This window comes from Tenrec ecaudatus, chromosome 13 (genome assembly GCF_050624435.1).
Source record: "Tenrec ecaudatus isolate mTenEca1 chromosome 13, mTenEca1.hap1, whole genome shotgun sequence".
Lineage (NCBI taxonomy): Eukaryota > Metazoa > Chordata > Mammalia > Afrosoricida > Tenrecidae > Tenrec > Tenrec ecaudatus.
In genome coordinates this window covers 39315241-39337671 of record NC_134542.1, presented here as the reverse complement: position 1 = coordinate 39337671, position 22431 = coordinate 39315241, and the positions used below count along the sequence as shown (strand labels likewise).

Sequence of the window (22431 nt, the reverse complement as noted above, 5' to 3'; positions counted from 1 at the left end):
CCTCGGATCAGAGCAAATCACATCAGGGCAGATAATTACATCATGGCATAACTGCCAACCCACTGAAAATAGTGGTACAATCCAGTTGACACACATTTGGGGGGAGGGGAAGGGGGGGACACAATTCAATCCACGACACACATAATCATCAGCAGCCTTACGTTCAACTTAAGCATATACCTTCAGCAAACATTGGAATCAAAATGCATAACTCACAAGTTGTATGCTGTTTAAAGTTGACTTTATTGAATTACAATTAAAATAATATTGACCTTGCAGATTTTGAGTGCACTTGGCTTTAACTTTAAACAATCAACTGCAAGTCAGTCATTCCTTCAAGTCAATGTCCAGATTGTAATGGATAATTGATTATTCCAAATCACATCCTCATAAGCTGATTATCTGCGATGGGCACAGTCCCCGGCTGCTAAAGTTGGGATCGATGGCAAATTTGCTCACAGCACAAAATGTGCTCATGCAGGGCTTCCTTTGGGTTAAGTACCATTCTTTAAAAAAAGTCAACTTCCACCAAAATGTTTTTCTTGCATGGAAAACAGTAATAAATATTTCATAGCCTTTAAATTGCCTGACCCTTTACAAAGTAAGCTTTTAAAGTGCTTTAAGCACAGAGAAGCTTCAGGTGTAAACTCTGAAGTCTGAGTGTTAAAAATAACGCCCGTCCTTTCCAGCCCCTCTTGGGACTATTAAATGTTCTGTATCAAAAGTCAAACATAAAAGAGTTATTTACATTTTACATTATTAGATACTAGAAATACAACCACAATGATAGCAATAAACCCTTATTGATATGGAGTATGTATGTATGCCAACAAGCTGCAGCAATCATTTCTAATGAGGAATAGAAATTGAATAATTTTAAAGGATAGTCTTCCCATTCCATCTTCAATGTTCGTTAGCAGTAGTGGAGGTTAAATCTTGTTTAAATAGGAATGAACTTCAATACACAAGATGAATGAATCAAATTATAGTTCAGGTGACGTTCTCAAGATAAATATGTATTTACTCTAAACGGGATGCTGCATATTCTACGGTCTGGGGAAGAGTACCTGAAATCCCAGGCTTTTGAGAACGTTAGTTCTTTTTTATTTACCAAAAAAAAAAAAAAGTCAAACACCCCAAATGCTATTTTTAAATCAAAGAAATCTGTTCTGAATCTCATTTTACTACTTAATAGAACAGCTGAAAAATGACTTAAAGATGTAGCCATATGGTGTGAAAATGCAGAATCAAGGGAAGAATAAGATACTGTAAACACGTACAAAGTCCTAAAAGGAGGCAACTCTGAGCCCAGTTAATGAGAAGCTGATGAGGGAGACTTGTATTGATTACATTTGAGGACACTGACTCACACTGGTGGTTTCGAAAACAATTCTGCATCGCAAGTGGTTGAGAGATCCAGCTGACGTCTTGGTCCCTCCACCTAGAGTTGTTTGCACAGAGAGGCTCCTTGGAATAAACGACGTAATCCGCCAGCGCAGCTCCGTTAATTGAATGAAGCAGGGGCAGAAAAGCTCCAGTCTGGTAGCTCCCCAACAGATCCTGGCATCAGTTCTGCTCGACGGGGTTTAAAGGTGGATCATGGGGGCTTCTGAAGGCAGCCTGAATTTAAGAGTGAAGGAAACAGGAAGAGGCACGAGGAACTCAAACTATCACGTCTTCCTGCTGCTGGTTCTGTGAACTCAACGCAGTATCTGCCTCCTGGAGCCCTTTTAGGTCTGCCTTCATGAGGAATGTAGGCGTCTCCGCCCGCTTCTCCCAACCTCACCTATAAAGGGAGTCAAAGGTTCTCTGGAAATTCCAAGCAGTTTCTTCCTTTAACTGTACATACACGCATCTCAACATCACATCGCAGACCATCCATTCAGTCCACTGAGGATTACACTGCCCATGAGCCAAAGAGCTGTCTAGTTCAGATTCTGACCCAAAGGTTACCTGTATACTAATTTATTCATAAGAGATTTTCTGAGACCAGGTATTAGGATTGCCAAGGTAAGTAAATAGTGTCGTGTCTCAACCAGTTGACAGTACTCTGGAGAAAACAGGTTTGCCTACATAATATCTAATTAGAGAATTAAATGCCCTGGCCAAGACATGTAGTTTACAGGGAGGACTTCCAAATGGGAATTCTGTCTTTGTTTCTCTCCTCCACTTCTTTCTTATGTATTTATTTATCCTGTTAAATCCGCCTTTTGGGGGACGGTTCTCTCTCACCATCCCCCTCCTCATCCTGTTTCCACTCCCATCCCTGCTTCTGCGTAGTGATCGAAGTCGTCTATTGCCGTGTAAACCACATTTCTTGTTTTTCCTTTTAACAATGGTGATGCTAAATATTTATCTTTGTAAGATTGAGAGGGTTTGGTAAGCACAATGTTCCCAGGTTTTGCCCATGTCTTGCAGCATTTAAGAGCGTGGTCAGAGTTTTCTTAATTGATACATAAAATTCCACAGTAAAAATTATTATGGTGGAGTTATGGTTCACCCGTATCCTCAGAGGGACTGTAGAGGTAACTTCTCAGGAAGCATGGGGATCCTTTTGAGGCATTTCCTTCCATCCTTTTGGGGGTCCCATGGGGCCACTCTCACCGCCTGTTCCTCTGATTTCTAGTGCGTGGGTGGCGGGAGGGACTGGAGCGGGGCAGCTCTGAAATTGACGGTGAACAGAACAAGGAACGTAAGGCTCTGTCCCTTGGGTCTTTCCAACCACTTGGTGACAAGACAACAATAAAGGCGGAAGAATGCTAACCATCTCAGGGTTTGCTTACACATTAACAACTGGCGACGGCCCCTCAACTAGACACGATCCCACAGTCAAATGAGGCAGCAGCTGTGGCAGTTGGGAAAACCACAAGTGAAATGCTGAAAGCCCCACGTGGCACCCACAGCGCTTCCTTACAAAGAGGTGACATCCTCGTCAGTGAGGAGTGCTGAAAGCACTGGGCCTGGCGAAAAGATGGGAAGATGGGTGAGCATCGTGTGACCAAGAAAGACATGGGGAATTTGCAACACCAGCCTGCGCTGCGCCCCACCCAGAGCTCGGGCCTGCCTTGGGCCCCTGCTCCCTCCGCCCGGAGAACTTGGCCGCATTCCAAGGCAGCGCCCACACTGAAAGTAAACAAAGACTGCCATGCATCGTATTTTTCAACAACTGGTTTCTTTTCTTAGCTGCAAAGAAAAACGGGGCAATCATACAACTGATTTTTTAACATTTTTATATATTTTCTTCTTAGTGTCAAAATAAACTAAAAAGGAAAATGGGGTGGGGGGCAATGGTAAGAAAAGGAAAAGATACACAAACTTTCAGAGCTCAATCAGCCAAATACTGCCGCTTCTACCGACACCACACTGAGAAACGCGTCGCTCTCGAGCCCAACCCCGAGAGCCAATTGCCTGGTGCTCCTGTAAGATGTGACTACTTAGGGAGAGTCCAATCGGCTCCCACTGTTCACTCCGCTGCGTATTTACTTTAATCAAAGTGACATTTCCCAGACGGTGTCATCCAGAAACCCTCATCTGAACTGAGGAGCAGAGAACTCAGCTGTACATTCCAGGGGAAATTGAATACAGGTGGCCCCCATTTTAAGATGACTCCATTTATGAAAACATAGCGCCGTGAAGCAGATGTGTTAATGCACGAATGGCTGCGCCCCCTGTGCGCGTGCCCAGCAGTGCCCACGAAGGTGTGAACGGGGGCATGAGAGCGGCAACTCGTTAGTAACAGATGAGGGAAGGGTCTGGCCATCGGCCCCGTCAAGATTACAGCCTAAAAAAGCAGACGGGGCGGTTACGTTCTTACCCCATGGGTCAAAACAGACATCTAACAACAACACAGCAGCACTGATGGTGCAGTGGGTGAAGTGTTGGGTTGATGGTTCAAATCCAGCAACTGCTCCTGGGGAGAAAGTTGAATTTGCTAGCTCCTGTAAAAAGTACAGTCTTTGGAACTCTGAGAAGCAGTTCTATTCTGTCCCAGGGGGCTTCTATGGGTCACTCTGGGTCAGAATGAACTGAGGACAGTGGGTTAGGGCGTCTTATCAACAGAAGAGCCACGGTGCAGCGGAGCAGTCCTCCAAGGCCTGACTGCTAACCCAAGGGCCGTGCAAGCGAAGATGCGCAGTCTGCTTCCACAGAGATGACCGACCGCCTTGGGAACCTTATGGGGCAGCTCTCCTCTGTCCAACTGGGGGTTATCATTCGTCAGGACCACGGCAGTGCTTTCAAGCATTACCGTCAGCACGGTCTTAGCATTCTCAGAGTGTTAATTCCGAGTCCCAAGAACGTGTCTGAGGTTTCCAAGCTGTTCTCCTTGGAGGATGAAGAAAAGCAAGACTGTGACTGGAGCCCCAAGCTGCTCTAAGGCGTCTCTGCGGACCAGTCTCCAACAGGAAGGACTTACGGAGGGTCCGCACCGAACCCCTAGTCTGTAAAGGAAACAGGCAGCATCCCGCCCCGTGGAGGCTAAACTGGACCGAGGACACTCGCTTTATTAATATTAAATAATTAACAATTCGATGGGTCACTGTACTTAATTGTGATATCGACTATGAAAGACAGGCACCGTGGAAGCATGCGACAAGGGCTCTGATTTACCCCTGTGGGCTTAGAAGTCTTTCCCGGGAAGTGACATCACCATTGCCCCAGGAAGTGCAGGGCAGTGGGTACAAACACAAACTTCAGAATCGGGCAGTCCTTGAGTGAGACTTGGGCCTCCAGTTTACCAGACACGTGGCTTCCCGGACATTACTGAACTACTCTAGGCCTCCTGTAAAGGGGGATTAATAGTAACCTTAGAGAGATGTTCTGGGGACTGCATAAGATGACACGTGAAGCCACTCCTTGGCATGTGCCCAGCATGTGGGACAGAGCCAGGTTTCATAAAGCTTCCCAAGAATGTCAGGGTCATCTTTAGGGAAAAAACATTCAAAATTTGATCTGTAAGTGAACTTAGAATGACAAAACAAGGCAAACAATGTATACATTTTTAAAGTAGGGAAGTATGGCTGCGTGCTATTCAAAGGAGACCGACTGGTCACTGCCCATAAATATAAAGCAAATGCATTAAATATATAATGTATATACATATATAATATATATACATAAATATAAAGCAAATGCCTTCTTTCTTGTAGCCGATTGGGTAAGATCCTGCTGTGAACTATTTACTGGGGAGTCATAGGGCATGTAACTTCCCACACAGAGGTTGTCTCTTGCTCACTGTAATACAGACCTCTTTCCAGTAACACGAGGATGCTGATCAAAACCAGCTCGTACAGCTGGCGTCCCCAAAGAAAAGGCCTGATGCATCTCTAACCACACACACCTACACAGCCACATATAGACCTGCGCAGGAGAGGGCTTCTCTGGGATGAGCTGTGTGCCATGACCAGCAGGAAGGGCTTCCCGCAGACTCGCGTCTGACGCTGGGCACCCGTGGGCACAGCTACACCCACACCTCCGTAATCCTCCGGCTCTGCTTCCTGTGACACAATGTACGCGGAGGGTGAGAGGTGCCTTCCTGGAAGAGCTGCCAATAATCTGACGGTACATGGAAACAAAGCAAGAAAAAGCAACAACAACCAAACCCACTGCTTGAGAGGTGATTCTGACTCTAGTCAACTTACAGCATAGGAGAGAATGGCTCAGTAGGATTTCCAAGGCTATAAATCTTTTTTTAATCACTTTATTGGGAGCTCGTACAGTTCTTATCACAATCCATACATACATCCATTGTGTCAAGCACATTTGTACATTTGCTGCCATCATCATTCTCAAAACATTTGCTTTCTACTTGAGCCCTTAGTATCAGCTCATTTTCTCCCTCCCTCCCAATTCCCCTCCCTCATGAACCCTTCATAATTCATAATTATTTTGTCATATCTTATACTGTCTGACATCTCCCTTCACCCACTTTTCTGTTGTCTATCCCCCAGGGAGGAGATTATATGTAGATTCATGTAATTGGTTCCCCCTTTCTACCCTACCTTCCCTCCACTCTCCAGGTATCATCACTCTCACGACTGATCCTGAAGGGGTCATCTGTCCTGGATTCCCTGTGTTTCCAGTTGCTATCTGTACCAATGTACATCCTTTGGTCTAGCCAGATTTGTAAGGTAGAATTGGGAACATGATAGTGGGGGGGGGGGAGTAAGCATTTAAGAACTAGAGGAAAATTGTATGTTTCATTGTTGCTACCCTGCACCCTGACTGGCTCTTCCCCTCCTCCCCCCACCAACCCTTCAGTAAGGGAGTATCAAGTTGCCTACAGATGAGCTTTGAGTCTCCACTCTGACTCACCCTCATTTACAATGACATGATTTTTTGTTCTTTGATGCCTGATACCTGATCCCTTTGACACCTTGTGGCCACACAGGCTGGTGTGCTTCTTCCATGTGGGCTTTGTTGCTTCTGAACTAGATGGCCGCTTGTTTATCTTCAAGCCTTTAAAATCCCAGATGCTCTATCTTTTGATAGCCGGGCACCATAAGCTTTCTTCACATTTGCTTATGAATACATTTGTCTTCAGTGATCATATTGGGAGGGTGGGCACCCACTGATATGATTTTTTGTTCTTTGATGTGACACCTGGTCCCTTATACACCTCGTGGTCACACAGGCTGGTGTGCTTCTTCTATGTGGGCTTTGTTGCCTCTGAGCTAGATGGCTGCTTGTTTATCTGCAAGTTTTTAAGACCCCAGATGCTATATATTTTGATAGCCGAGCACCATCAGCTTTCTTCACCACATTTGCTTATGCACACATTTGTCTTCAGCGATTGTGTGGGGAATGTGTGCATCATGGAATGCCAATTTAAAGAACAACATGTTCTTGCATTGAGTAAGGACTTGAGTGGAGGTTCAATGTCCAACTGCTTCCTTAATACTAAACCTATAAATATATTCACGTAGATCTATTTCCCTACCACTCTATATATATTTACATATGTACATGCCTATATTTAAACCTCTATAAATACCCCTATGTCTCCTAGTTCTTTCCTCTATTTCCTTTTACTTTCCTCTTGTCCCACTATCATGCTCAGCCTTCATTTGGGTTTCAGTAATTTCTCTCGGTTACATTGCCCTTGCTGAATCCCTACCAGGCCTCTCACACCCTCCTTGCCACTAATTTTGGATCACTTGTTGCTCCCCTGTCCCTGGGTTGGTCAACACCACCTCCTTACCCCTGCCTCTCCCTCACCCATGTCCCCCCAGAACCATCGATCCCGTTGTTTTCTCCTCCAGACTGTTCATCCAGCCTATCTTATTCAGATAGATCTGTAGAGATAATAATATGCACCAAAATACAGGGCATAGCAAGACAGGAGAGAAGTGAGAACACAGAGATGACAACAAAAAAGAAAACCAATGACCTATAAAAGAATAAATTAAATAAAAGAAAAATTTTAAAAAGAAAAACTGTAAATAGATCAAGGTCTGATTTTTGAACTCTAGGCATGTCCTCCAGTCAGGTCCGATGGGGTGCTACGCTCTGGCCCCAGAGTCTGTCCTTTGTACTCCCTTGGGAGCTCCCTGCTCTGCTGCCCCCCCCCCCCACCGTTGCTCTGATGCACGCCTTTCGTGTTTGCCTAGGTGTCGAGGGAAGGCTATAAATTGGTATGACTTGAGGGCACCCAACAACAACAGCACCATTTTGACAAGGGCAGAAAGCCTCATCTTCCTCCCAAGGAGCTACTGGGAGCTTTGAACTGAGGACCCTGCAGTTCCCAGCCCTGTGTATAACCCACTATGACACCAGGGCTCCTACTAGATACAGCAAAGTCTATACAACACATAAATATCTCCAAGTCTAAGTTACCCACCATTCAACTCCCTCGTAATTGAATCGTCAAAATACCCATCCTACTAGTACTCCGAGAACCAGAGACTTCATCATGGGGGCGGCCGAGCTTGAGAAAAATGTACTTCCTCTAGTTAAAAACATCCAGAATTTCACCAGGGTGACATGCACAGCACTGGACCCCCAGAGCCCACAGGCCTCTTGTAGGCGGGTCACATGCTCACGATCACCACTGTGACCATTGCAGTACGTCTAGGTTAAAGTGGAAAGAGACATCCATTTCAGTCAACTGAGGCTAAGAGACCTTGCCTTTGCAAATTTTACACTAGCATATGGCATTTAGGCATATCCCTGGGCCTGTCCCAAGCTTTGCAAGGGCTTCCTGCCAGTGAGGACGTGTGCATTTTAAGTCTGATTAATATCATGATAAAATCATGATAAATGATATTAATGGTAAATATATGGTAAAGAAAACAGATGCTCAGTAAATTGTTGTGAATGAAGGTCTTTCTTCAAGCAGTTTACAGTAGAGCCAAAGAGGCAAACAACACAGGACTAAATGGGTCATACCACAAAACTGTAAGTGCATATAATATGAAGATGTGAATTCAAAGTAAATTAACTGAATGTGCCCATGTGGATAGACTACCATGTGTTATTGGGGAGTGGATGCACAAGCCCAGACCCTTTCTGGTCATACCTACCGTTTGGGCACCATCTGGTGGCCATTTTCCTCTGGCTTAAAGCTGGAGGAGAACCATTCTGGTCCTCTGGTTGACAGGCTTTTAGGACAAAACAAAACCCACAGCCAGTCCCTCCAGGACAGGGTTAAAGTACTCCTGTGGGTTTCTGAGACAGTAACACTTTGTGGGAAGGGAAAGATTAGTCTTTTTCCTGTGAAGCGATTGGTGGCTTTGAACCACAGACCTTTAAGTCGGCAGCCCAATGTGTAATCCACTATGCCAGCAGGGCTCCTTCTTTCAGGACAGTGAGAGTGATTCAGGAATCTCCAGATCATGTGGAGCACATTTTGTGGCTCATTCCAGGGCAACACAGCTGAAAGAAATCTGGCGATACTAGACCCAGCATTCACACCCTCAGTTAATGAGCCTGGGTTGTGTCTGACAACAGAGTGCTCGGTTCTTCAAGATCTCCCCGCATGGAAAGAAATGGCATAAGACGCAGTGTAGGTTAATGGTGTAAAAGACATATCTAGGAAGACATATTTTTTCTTTTTCATTTGACTAAAATTTATTCTGGTACAAGCTAATCCATATACATATTTCAACATGTCACATAAAATTTGAGAATAATTTTGTGATTCAGCTTTCAGATCAGTAAAATTCAGCTAGCATTTTTCTTTCCTTAAATAGTTTTATTGACATATAGTTCACATATCATACACCGCCATAGTTAAATCGTATTAAAAGGTTGTAGAATCATGACTACAATCAGTCCTAAATATTTCCTTCCTTCTTGTGTTCATCATTAGCTCCTCATTTCCCTTCATTCTCCCCTCCCATGCCCTCAATAAGCCATTTATCCGCTTACTGTCTTATTAGACTTACCCAGCCTGGATTTCATATACTGGAAAACATACACACAAAAAAAGAATTCACAAGAATTCTTTAAAAGACCAACAACAACAAAATCAACCAGAGAAGTAAACCTCAGCCAAGGAAAAGAGTGAGTTATTAAAAACTAGAACAAATCTCAAATGGTTGAAAGGGAGATCAAAGCATCAGGTGTGACATTTTAACCTACTTGCATGATTGAGGTTATGACGCTCTGTCTGAGATCAAAGCTATTCACACTCTTCCAACCACATTGACTCGCCAGACGCTCAGTCCCCGTAAGGATTCTGCATGAGGCTCCTGGGCTCCACTCTCATGGATGGCCTTCTGCAAATTGGATGTACATCATTTAAGCTCTGATATTTTCGCCTTCAGATTTGGATGTTATTATTTACCATCCTTGGATCACACAAGCTGGTGTGCTTCTAAATGACATTTTAAATTAGGAAAGGGTGCAGAAGTCTGAGAGAGTGATCTCAGGCCTGGAAGACATCTCATGTTCTGGAGGTGAGCCATCCTATAAAACAACCTCAAAGGAGAGGTAGAGTGGCCCACAGGATGTCACATTTCTAAACATATTTTTAAAGTTTAATCATATTTAATAGTTCGAAGATGAAAAGAATGGGACCAATAGTTCCAGGAAGATATAGAAGAAGGGGAGGTAGGCAGAAGAGGGGGGGGGGGAACCAACCCAGGGACAAGAGAACAGCAAGTGAACTAGAATCAATGGAGAAAAGGGCATAGGACGCCTAGTGGGGCTTAATCGAGGGCAATATAGCAGCAAGGAATTACTAAACCCGAATGAAAGCCAAACATGATGGTGGGACAAGAAGAAAGTAAAAGGAAATCGAGGAAAAAAACCAAGAGGCAAAGGACATTTATAGAGGTCTAAATTCAGGTATATATATATGTAAATATATATAATGAGAGGGGAATAGAACTATGAACTCATATCTATATGTTTAAGAATTAAGGTTGCAGATGGAAATTGGGCATCAACTCAAGTACTCCCTCAACACAAGAACATTTTGTTCTAACAATCCAGCATTCTGTGGTGCTCACCTTTCTGACATTATCGCTGAAGATAAGATGGGTGCATAAGCAAATGTGGTGAAGAAAGCTGATGGTGCCCGGCTCTCAAAAGATATAGTGTCTGGGGTCTTAAGGACGTAAAGACAAACAAGCAGTCATCTAGTTGAGAAGCAACAATGCCCATGTGGAAGAAGCACACCAGCCTGTGTGAACATGAGGATCAGGCATCTAAGACTCAGAACCTAAGGTGAATTGCGGGGGGGTGGGGGAGGCGGGAATGGAGTAGAAACCCAATGCCCACCTGCAGACAATTGGACATCCCCCTACAGAGGGGTCACGGGGAAGAAATGAGGCAGTCAGGGTACAGTATAACACCGATGAAACACAACTTTTCTCTAGTTCTTTGGTGCTTCCTTCCCCCCACTATCATGACCTCAATTTGACCGAGATACCAGGAAGATTAGGGGAGGATGGGGGAAGAAACAGGAAATCAATCACAAGGATCAACCTATAACCCCTCTCAGGGGGACGAACAACAGAAAAGTAAGTGAGGGGCGACGGAGGAAGATGTAAGATATGAAAACAATAATCTATAACTTATCAAGAGTTCGTGAGGGAGGGAGGGAGGGTGGGCAAGGGAGGGGGAGAAATGGGGAGATAATATCAGGGGCTCAGATTAGAAAAGAATGCTTTGAAAATGATGATGGCGGCATAGGTGCAAATATGCTTGACAACTGGATGAATGTATGGATTGTGATAAGAGATGTATGAGCTCCCAATAAAAGTAAATTTTTTAAAAAGCTGATTGGGTTTCCAAGGAGAGGCCTGGAGTCCTGAGGATGCTCTTCCAAAAGCTTTGCTTAGCATCAAGGTGGTGGCATAAACCACGGGACAGACTAGAACGGGGGTCCTGGTGGCTCCAGACCAGGGAGTGTAGTCCCCTATCCCAGAGGGTGATGTTGTGAAAACCTGTCATGCATGAAACGCAGCAGTAGAGTGCCTGACACTTGCTTGGCACTCAATAAGGGATCGCTACAAGTAATGATTCTGAAAGCATTCATGCAAGACTTCCTTTCCTCTGTCTTGCGGTTCTATCTCCCTTTTGTCTTTGGTCCACATGGAGCAGACTCCATGAAGAAGAAATATCACGGTGGGGTCCATAGAGAGGAATGTCCACCAACTAAGATCTCTTACACTTACAGGAGACAATGGTGCTGTTGACAGGGTCGTCAAGTCCACTCTGACTCCTCATGGCCCTGTGTACCATGATGTGATCCACCCTTAACCCAATCAACACTCAGATCCCTTACTAGTTAAAAGAACAGCAGGAATGTCCAGGGAAGCATAGCATTCACAAATAAGAAAAACCGTGAGAAAATAAAATGGTAATGAGCCGATAAGGAGCATCCTCACCCATGGGCTGTTTTCATTAGGGCTTATGTTCAAAACCCGAACCAAACTTGCTCCCATCGAGTGAATTCTGACTCAGAGCCAACCAGCAGGACAGGGTAGAACTGCCCCCATGGGTTTCCCATACTGTAACTCTTTACAGTAGAAAGCTGCATCTTTCTCCTCAGAATTACATTTACGGGGATGATTTTTGCCCCCTTTCTGTTTATTTCTCTCAGGGTCCAGTCAGAAAACCAGACCTCAGTAGGTATTTCAAGAGATCATTTAATATCACAAAGTGATCCACAGGGTTGGAGGGCTGAAAACACAAGAGGAGAATGTGGTGTCACAGGTATCCGTGGAAGAAACCTCGAGCCCCTGGGCTGAAGGGAAGGGAAGCGGCTGGCTAGCACTCTGAGCACATCCTCGAGGGGATGGCCCTGCCCAGCTATGCTCGTTCCTCTGAGGGGCACACAGAGGTCAGTTGTGAAAGTCTCCAAAGCAAATTGAGGACTGGAGCCAGAGTGACTATCAGGTTGGTGTTACCAGAAAGGGGGCGCAAACAGGAAGGAGCCGATCCCTCTCCCTCCTCCAGGCCTGCGGCTTCCCACAAAGGAAAACAAAGCCAAATTCTCACTTTTCCATTCTGTGCTGCTTCTGTACTGACACCTATCACACACGGAGCCACCTAACCCCCAGACACTTAGGTCAGGTCTCAGACTTCTGAGTGTGCACTAGATCTCAGACACCAGCCCAAGTGTGGACTCCCATCAGGCCTGACCTGCAGGCGACAGATTTGGGATTTTCCCACCATCCTTCCAGGACACCTGCTACCAGCGCAGTGGTCCCCAGCCCCTCACCTCTGACCTGCTGGCTCCCAGTAATCTCTCCACTTCATTAATTTATAGGCCAACCAACAGAACACACAGAAAGCCCTGTACTTAGGATTATCGCTTCATTTTTTCAAGAAAGGGGGGTGGTTACCAATTAGAAGCAGCACACAGCAGAAGCACATGGGTAAGACTGGGTACAACTCCCCAGGGGGGGCTGCCATGCCCACAAAGGGCCACCCCGCCCTCTCTGTGCTTCCACACCTTTCACAGACCAAGGCGTCGTGATGCTTCCAGGGCAGGTGTTCCTGGGACTGGATTACGTAATCATGATGGAGTGACTAGCCCAGCAGCTCCAAGGTCAGCTGATATCACCAAGTAACTACAAGATTGAGGTCACAGGTGTGTCTTTTTGGCCCTACTCAGGAGCCACCTATTAGACTAATGTCTTAGGAGTTGTCTAAAGCCCTCATCGAAGATACTCATCATTACGATTTCTGGAGAAATCACAAGGTCTTAGAAATTCTCTCTCAGGTACCAAGTTCTTTAGGCAAAGTTTGTTTTAAACTCCACACGCCCCATGGTCGACTCCAATAGGGAATGGGGTGGCAAAGCAGAATGTGGTTTGCAGAGAATGGAACGATGGAGGAGTTGTAGGGCTGAAGTCAATAGGGTGGGAACAGACTCACGGACATTTTAGATAGAAACTTCATCAGGGTTTAAGGCCTATCGCACGTGTGTTCACATCCTAACTCACAATCAGTGAATGTGCTTCCAAGACCTTGAAAAAGGGATCACAGAAGCAGCAGAGCAGCGAGGGGTCAACCTGACTTCACCCAGAGCCGGGCTCACAGCGGCATTTTTCTTACAGCTTCAAGAAGCTTTCGAAGAGATCGCTCAATGGGGTCCTCATTGTTCTTACCTATGAAAAACGGGCTCCTCCAAAGCCAAGTGCAGGCTCGCTTAAAACAATAAGCGGTTCTCACCCCTCGAGCACAACAGACTGCGGGAGCATGGTCTGGATGCGTATCAAACAAGTTCCTGGGCTGGTCTCTGAAGTTTCTGGGCAAGTACAAACAGCCGAGTCAAATAAAGGCTTGTTAAAAGCAAGGCCATGGAGCACGTACCCTGTCAGGGAGATCCTCGTAGTCACACAGAGTAAACAGTAACATGAGAATATTTATACTAAACAAGACTGTATATCAAGCCTGCTCGGGCTCAGCCAGAGGGAAGGATAAATTCCTTGCAGATCTCTCACAGAGTGGTCCTTTGTCGACCACGGACGCCACTTCCAAGACAGTACAAACCATCCACAGAGCAGGCTTTTCATTATATCAAAGAAGGAAAGCATCACCCCCCGATTTTGTTTTCTTTTACAGTTCTACTTCACCTAACTCCCCCAGCCACCCTGACGGTGCAGGCGCTTTAATTTAGGATGATTGAAGCCCAAGTTTAAGCCAGAAACAAGAAAGAGAGCGAGCCGTCTCCCTTGTAAGAAGCAGAGAAGCCGGACGTTGAAAGCTGGGTTGAGCAAAGCACTGAAGAAGAGATAAAATGCCAGATCCATTTGTCCATCTCGGCCCTGTCGTCTGCACAACTGGCATCCGGTATGAGCAAAAGGACCAGGCAGGAGAGGGAAGTTCAGTGAGCTATGGAGCCATGTGCACACAATGTCCACTTCATGCTCAGGTGGGGAGTGGGGGGACACACATAAAAAAACTACTGAAACACTGTTTGCACAAACTGTCGGGTTGCCTCCAAGAGACTAATATGAGACAAGTTAATATGAGACAGGTATGTGTTACTTCATTTTGCCAGTCTCTCCTGGTTTTACACTTTGTGCTTAAAGTTCAATCTCATGGAATGATGGTGGCATTGGTTTGTAACTCACCCTCCTGCTTCTTCTCCACCACAACCCCTGCACAGAGAGAGAGAGTGGTGCTGTATCCATTCACTTGAAAACCTTCAGCAACTTACAGCTGGTTCCGAAAGATCTTATAACGAACCACAGTGGAGCACAGTTAGAGGACTGAAAATCTGAAGAAAAGGGATACTAGAAAATGAGAGAGAAGAAAGTGTGCTGGTCTAGGCATTTGCAAAATTACAACCAAAAAAGGGTAAATCTGTATCTTAAATAGAGAGCTAGATTGAAGTCCAAATTCAAACGGTTCCACTTTAAACCCAGTAAGTAAACTTCATTGTGCTGGAGTCCATTACGGTGGATTAAGGAGGGGGGGGTGTCTTATCTGTCTATAAGCATAGATCTTAGATATTTGAAATTATACATATTAGATATTAGAAATTTTCCAACATTCTATTTAGAACTAAGGACTGGGATTCTTTTAGTCCGGAGTTTGCTGTTAAATAAGCCTTGCTCAAAGCCAGGTGTCTGGGAAATGGTGCTCTAAACATGAAGAGGTTAGTTCAGGTAACTAGCAAGTAAATCCACACTTCCAACACCTCCACATGACTCAATGGCAGCATCTGTTTGGGCAGCATCTGGTGCTCCAAACTGAAGCAAAGTGCTAGAATGGCTCTGGAAAGAGTACTGACAGAACTTCTCATGTTGATGCTACAGTCTGCAAAGTACTCCCACTTGATCCTCCAGCAAAGAGCCCTCAGTTGGGATAGAAACTACTTTCCTTGTTTCTAAATAGTGGAACTATGGTTACAAGGAAGGGTAGTCGTGAGCAAGGACCAGAAGTGAAGCCCTTAGAGGCTTAGACTGATTGTCCAGTGCCCTACCCATGGTCCATCCACATGGTCTCCACCAGACCAAGGGCAGGGAAGAACTATATGCTCCTTTCCTCCCACAAACTCAGAAACGGACCCCTCAGGTCTCACAGGACAGTGTACTTTTCTCTCTTCACCACTGGAACTAAAATTCCTTAGGTCAGAAAACAATATCTAGCCCAGCATGTTTCCATTTGTGTTGTACTTACATTGTCTACAAAAAGACAACCACCACAAAACCACAATTCTGGAACAAAATAAATACAGTTAGATTCAAGAGTCAAATGTAAATTTAAAAAATTCTAAGCTGTATCACTAGATCCTATAAAGAGACTGTGTGTGCTCTAGTGTGAATGTATTTTAAGGAATTAAAAGACAAGGATATCTATGGGGAAATGCATTTTCCTTGATTCATGAACAGAAAACATCCTGTACTAAAGCAATACGAATACGAAGAGTGGACACACCCCCAGCAGCATTGAGACCCTTCTTTAAGTTGACAAAGAGGCTACACATCCCCCCCCCAATAAAACACCTCCCGGAGGGGTGACGGGTGCCTTTCCTTCGCTGCTCAAAGGTAATGGATCCCCTCAGCATTCACATTGCCCAGTTACGTTCAAAAAGCATAAACATAACGTGCTGGAGTTATGCCCCAAGACACCATTCTATTTCTCAATTTGAACTTTGACAAATGGGACAAATCTGGCTTTTGATGCTATCGCCAGAATGAACAGTAGGCCATCCTAAAACTGGCAAAGCACGAAAGGCCAAATGTGCTTGAAATGAGGGCTTTTATTTGATCATTCTCCCCACCTCGAAGTCACTTGGTACTTGATTTTCAATCATTCACAATTTAAAAGAAGGAGTATGCAAAGGGAAAAAGAGAATGGATACAGAATTTGGGACTAGTGCGCCCTTAAAACCAAATAAATCAAATCCTCTTTTATAGTCATAATCATAGAAAGCTATTTTATTGAACAGATTCTGGAGGTCTTCCGATACCTGACACACAGCAGGTGCTCACAGACTTATCGACGATTGGAGAGAGCAGAGGCCAGTTGGATAATCGATAAGGACTTGCTATTAACTAGAACATGTTTCCAATTTCCCAGTCAACAACCAAAACCAAGGTCTTTGTATCTGTCCCTCTGCTTCATTGCATTGAAATAAAATTTTGTAAAGACTGATAGTTGTCTTTAAAGTTTCAATGAAGCCTTAGATTGGACTACATGAAAACACCTCCCCGTTTCTTCCAGAATTCCCCAATGCCCCCGCTGATGGCATATTCGGCACAGTTCTTGCATTCTTGGGGTGTGAACCCAACTAACGCCTGACCAATGGTCGCAATTCCCCGGTCACTTGCCAACTTTTTAATTTGCGCTTCTATATATGGAGGAGACGTGTACGAAAACCGGCTCCCAAGGACGTGGTAAGCCAGGGATTGAAAGTTTTCTGATGTTTCTCCAGCTTCTTGTTCTTCAAAACTCTCTACATTGCAAGCAATTTCAATTTTCCCATCATGGGGGAAAGCCATTGCTTGGACTCCCTTCAATCCACTTGCACTTGAGCCTCGGATGCCACTGGCAATCTCTCTTCCTGTAGTCAAGTCCTGAGAGTCTATGGTAACGTTGCAGTTCATCACGTAAGGGCTGGCACCAACACCTAAATCATCAGAAAATAAGTGAGTCAGCCAAGCAGGGAAAATGTCTCATCTTGAAGGTTTTACTATTCGATCAAAAAGCGTCTCCTTTAGTTCATTTGACTTCAAGAAGAATATATTCAGAGTGGACAGTCGTTCATATTCACGCCACTGCCTTCAAGTTGATTCTGGCTCAGCGTGAACCGCTCAGACAGGGCAGAACTGCCTGCCCGTGGGTTTCTGAGACTGCAACTCTGCAGAAGAAGGTCTTTCCCTTGGAGCAGCTCTTGGCTTCAAACGGTTGACTGGGGTTAGCACCCCAATGCCTAACCACTGTGTTTGCCATTAGGGAATGCTAAACCCAACTCGCCAGGGGCTGTCGCTTCACCTCCCTGGGCTGGCTGCTGTCAGGAAAACAGAAGGCAGGTTCGGGAAGGGGGGAGGAGTAGGAACCCTGTGCATTGCTGGGGGGGACGCAGAATGCGGCTGTCACTAGAACACAGACAGACCTCCGAAAGGTAAACAAAGAACTCCATGAGCCCGGAGACCCGTGGGAAAACTCCCTACCTTTCAATGCCATTTTTCCATGAACTTTTTGAAGCCCCCTCATACACCCAGGGACACAAAAATGGACACTGTACATCAATGGCTACCGCAGCAGGATCCACAATAGACAAATGGTGGAAACGAGTATCCGTCAACAGATAAATGGATGGAGAAAAGGTGGCAGCTACATGCAGTGGAGCATTTTTCAGCTACAACGAAACTAAATTGTGATACATGCTACAGCATAGATTAACCTTGAAAACATGCTGAGTGACGTGGGTCAGATAAAAAAGGGCAAATACTGCTATCACCCCACTTAGATAAAGTACCTGGATAGGCAAGCGCATAGAGACAGACACGTGTGCGCGCTTGAATGGAATGGGAGCTAGTGCGGAAGGAGTACTGCGTTTCTGCTTAGAGGGTTGAGAAACTTTTGGAAGCAGACGGTAATGCTTACACAACGAGATGAATGCAATTAATACCACTAAAAAGTGGTTAAAATGCTTGGATTTTTGTTAAATCTATTTCACGCCAATGTTTTCTTAATGCAAATATTTATCTTTTTTAAAACTTTCTAAAGATACTAGAAAATTTTCTAAGTTTTAGAAAATAATAGAGCTGAGTACACAATCGATCATTTACTCTAAAAATATCCATCTCCGACAGGCATTCCTTTGTAGACCAGTATGGAAGGGTCCAGGCTTCCGCAAAACGAGCACAGAAAGCAGAGCGCCCTTAAGAAGGGGAGAGCCACAGCTGCTCTGGGCCTGGGCCTGTCCTTCACCGCAAGGCCCGCTCTGCAGACACTGGAACTCTGCGCCAAGCCGAGGCGGCAGAGGCTGCCTATTGCGCTCTGTACCCACCCTCGACACAAACACCCATCAATACTGAGTTAGGTGACAATAGGTTACACGGAGCGTCCACATCAAACACCTGTGGAATTGGGAAGGGCAAAGGGACACCTGGCTCTCTCCTGTTGATGTGGGTTCGCAGGGTCTGAGGGGCTTCGTAACAATAAACCACCACCCCTTCTTTTATGCAAGTTGTTGGAGGCACCTCTTTCTTCCATGTCCAGCTTCCCAAGCTTCCTCCGGACCACCACTAACCCCCTGGAGCTGGAGGAGCTGGGGCAGCCCAGAGCTCAGGAGTTCAGGCCTGCCTTTCCCTGCCTCTGGGATGGCGCAGCTCATGTAACCCAACCAGCGCTGCACTAATTATAGGTTATAAGATGAACAACTTGGTTAAATTAGCAGTGCTAAAGAGAAAAGGCTTCGGTTTGCAATTTCCTTATTTTGGGAGGCCCTTAGGTGGGGCTTTCTACTCCCATAAAGAATTAGTCTCAGAAACTCACGAGCACGGTTCTCCCCTGTCCTACAGGGTCGCTAGGAGTCGGCAAGGACTCGGCAGTGAGTTGGCTGTTTCCATTCTTAAGAGCATAGTTGACTGCGGGGTCTTTGGGGGTAAAGGACTGCGGCCGTCTCCCGCACGTAACGATGCCCTGGCTTCTTTTAAAGGGTGGACTATCACTGCCGTGCTAGTCCTCTTGCTACTTCCAAACGCACGGCTCATGTTGCCAGTACCCATTAGAGCAAGGACCTTTTGGGGGGTTCACGTCCCTTGGGATCACTGTGGTTTGGGGGCTTTGTTGCCAAGCCTGGCTACTCTCACGCTAATAGACGTTTCGCAGAAAAGCAGTACATGGAAACCGCATTTCATCTTTTCCCCCACACATGCACATAATGAAACATTTCAACTCTCGAGGTTGGGCCTCTTCCTACTGGGAATTCTGCAGGAATGAATCAGATTACAGTATTTCTCCACAATGCTGCTATCATAAAAATTAAATCTCCTAGCAGTCAATACATCTCTCTGCCATCATCTCATATACCAGTCACTTACTCTAGCCATCTCTGAGCAGCAGATCTCTTTGGCCATTTCACAGAGCACAACTGCAGCGTTGGCGTCAATGCTAATGGCGTCATTTGTTGGTAGAAAAACCCAGGGTGGCTTCTTGCCTCCACGCTGCTTTACCAGGTGATGCGACAAGCAACCCACTGCCTAGAAGGCTGATTCTCACAGGCTACGCTTCTCTGATTCCAGACGTGGCAACGTCTTTATCACTGAGCCAACAGAATAAAACCACAGACACACCCGGGGTTATGGTCAGCTCTGCTATTCATTCAAAATACCCATCAGGTCTCGTGGGCCTTGTTAGTCCATAATTCTGATGTGCTCACTGAGCGCTAGATAATCACATGTAATTTATCAGTTTGAAGGAGCAGGTCACTTTCAACTGAAGTCCCTCCGTTTGCTCCCAGCGTCCCTGTCCCTACGACCACGAGTAGGGTACTTCGTCCCTAAATGGGCACCAAACCCACTGCCGTCGAGTCGATTCTGACTCACAGTGACCCTATAGGGTTCCTGAGGCTGTCCACCTTTATGGAAGCCAACAGCCTCGCCTTTCTCCAGGACAGCAGCTGGTGGGGTTGAGCCTCCACCCTTCAGGTCAGCAGTCCCATGCCTTCCACAGTGCTACCTGAGTGTCCCACCCAGCAGGTTCCAAGACGCCCGTTACTCGCACATGCCCAGTGACTTTCCCCCTTTGTAGTATATGTTTCAAAGTTGATCATTCCTGAAAATAAATGAACTAATTGCCTAAGAAAAATTATTAAAGGTAAACTAGCTTAGCTGCTAAACCCTGAGGACAGTAGTGTCACGAGGGATTGACATGTCCCAACACTAGTAAATTAAAATAGACCCTATTTTCAGACCTTAAAAATCATACTTCCAAGTAATTATTTCTCAGAAAAATAAATTTGAAAGGCAGGAATAACTTTTTCTCCTACTCTTTAAAATACAATATGAGGTAACCACTTAAAAAAAAACGGACAGAAACCATCAGTTTTTCATTTATGCCCTTAGCTTTAGGTGGGTGTCTCAAATTCTTCTATTGAACATTTCCCTATGGTTATATTTTGTTGTGTTGCTATATTTTGTTCAAGCAGCAAATAAACAGAGACAGCTAATGAAACTAAAAAGTTCCCAGCCTGGGTACTAACTACTGCCTCCCTGAGAGCTGATTAGGCCAGGACCCATTTCTATCTTCAGAATGGAAAGAAAAGCAAACCACTTTCTCTGTCAAAATTCATGATTTTCCAATTTCCTCCATTTAATCTTTCTAAGTCCAGCACCAGTCTGGTGATCTAATTGCAATGGAGCAAATTCTACATTCAAAGCCAGCAATCCCATTGACAATATTCAAATGTTGAATTTGATTTTTTATGCTAATTTCAACCTACTAAGGATTTTTAAATAAGAGAGATAATTAATCCCAGCAAATTGTACTGCTAGCTAAATGTCATATAATTAAAGTAATTCCTTTTTTTTTCTTTTGCTCTAAGATTAGAAACCTGATGTGAAAGTTTGTTTCTCAGTTTGTGATTTCGCTCCGCTCCTGCCTCCCGCAGATTGGCACTTGGCGCCCCTTACTGCAGGGCTGGAATTCCAATTTTATTCCAACACAACTGTCACAACGCCCTGAAGCAAGCGAAAAACAGGGGAGGGTGTGCGGGGGAGACCGTTGCTATGATTTCACTTTCCATGTGTTCTTTAATGAAAATTTTATCATTCTAAATATTGGTGTTTATTCTTCGTTAAATACTTTTTTTAATCCCAAAGAAAAAGAAACTGAGACTTAGTTGCTATTATTTCACAGGGAAATATCGCAGGCCTGATGTTCGCCTAACAATTCTGCTCTGTTTCTCGTGTGGCGGCGCTGTATTTATCATATACTGTGCGGCTGCTGATTCAGGGGCTGCAGAGACCTTATGGTGAACTGATAGAGATGTAAACTCTTTATGCCAGATTGTTTAAGCAGAAAAAAACCAAATGCACTTAATTAACATCTGATGTGTAGCTTTTGCAAACACAAACGCAATATTTGTGTTTGAGCACTGGCAGTAATGACTGTGAACTCCGCTATTAGTGTCTGGTTTAAAGATGCTTGTGGTAGGGCTGCGTCTGGAAGAACACAAATAAAAAGCTGCATGCAGACACAACAATAGTGAAGAGCCCATTAGAAAAATGAAAGAGCAGCTCTCGGAGGAAAGCAGTCCCCCCTTCAGATCTAAATTATCCTCAAAAAATAGTTCCAGGCACCATCGTTTTCAATAAATCAAAGGTGAAAAGATTCTATATATTTTTCTCTGCAGAGAGTTTCGTTTTACAGGGTCAGCACACGCATAAGGGTCGGCTTCAGAAGTCCTATTTATTATATTATGTTCCTCTGTTGTGGCTTCTCTCTCTCTCTCTCTCTCTCTCTCTCTCTCTCTCTCTCTCTCTCTCTCTCTCTCTCTCTCTCATCCCTAAAGAAAGAGCTTCACATCTATGGACATTGCAGTTTGGAGCAATAGCAACTCTCTCATCAAATATTTTTCTTACTGAAAACCTGCTGAGGACCAAAGGATGGTTTTTATACTGAGTATGAAAACATGCAGAAGATGAAATTTCCTTCATAGCCCTAGAGCAGCGGTTCTCAACCTAGGCATCGAATGACCCTTTCACAGGGGTTGCCCAATTCACAACAGTAGCAAAATTATAGTTATGAAGTAGCAACACAAATAATTATATGGTTGGGGGGTCACCACAATATGAGAAACTGCATTTGATATAGTTAAGGTTTATTGTGCCAACCTGGCTGATAAACACATGTGGGATTAATGGAAGGTTGGAGAGATAAATGGCTTGGTGAGCCTTGCCTTTCTAGTTCTCGGTTCTCTTGCTTTCTGATGGTCAGACCGGGGTGCAACTGCCTTAGCTAGTTCCCTGCTTCAGTTGGCAAGGCTCACTTCCTGTGAGACATCCCTGAGGAGAA

The 22431-nt window shown here is 44.9% G+C and overlaps 1 protein-coding gene across 2 annotated transcripts in view; it reads right to left on the bottom strand.

The window, feature by feature from the left end:
- Window positions 1–10646: 10646 nt before the first annotated feature.
- FTCDNL1 (formiminotransferase cyclodeaminase N-terminal like) overlaps window positions 10647–22431 on the bottom strand; it is a 48585-nt gene continuing 36800 nt past the window's right edge. For both annotated transcript variants that reach the window (XM_075529271.1, XM_075529272.1), the window contains exon 6: window positions 10647–17035. In XM_075529271.1, the coding sequence (XP_075385386.1) occupies window positions 16599–17035 (437 nt within the window). In that variant the 3' untranslated portion in view covers window positions 10647–16598. The remainder of the gene's footprint in view (window positions 17036–22431) is intronic.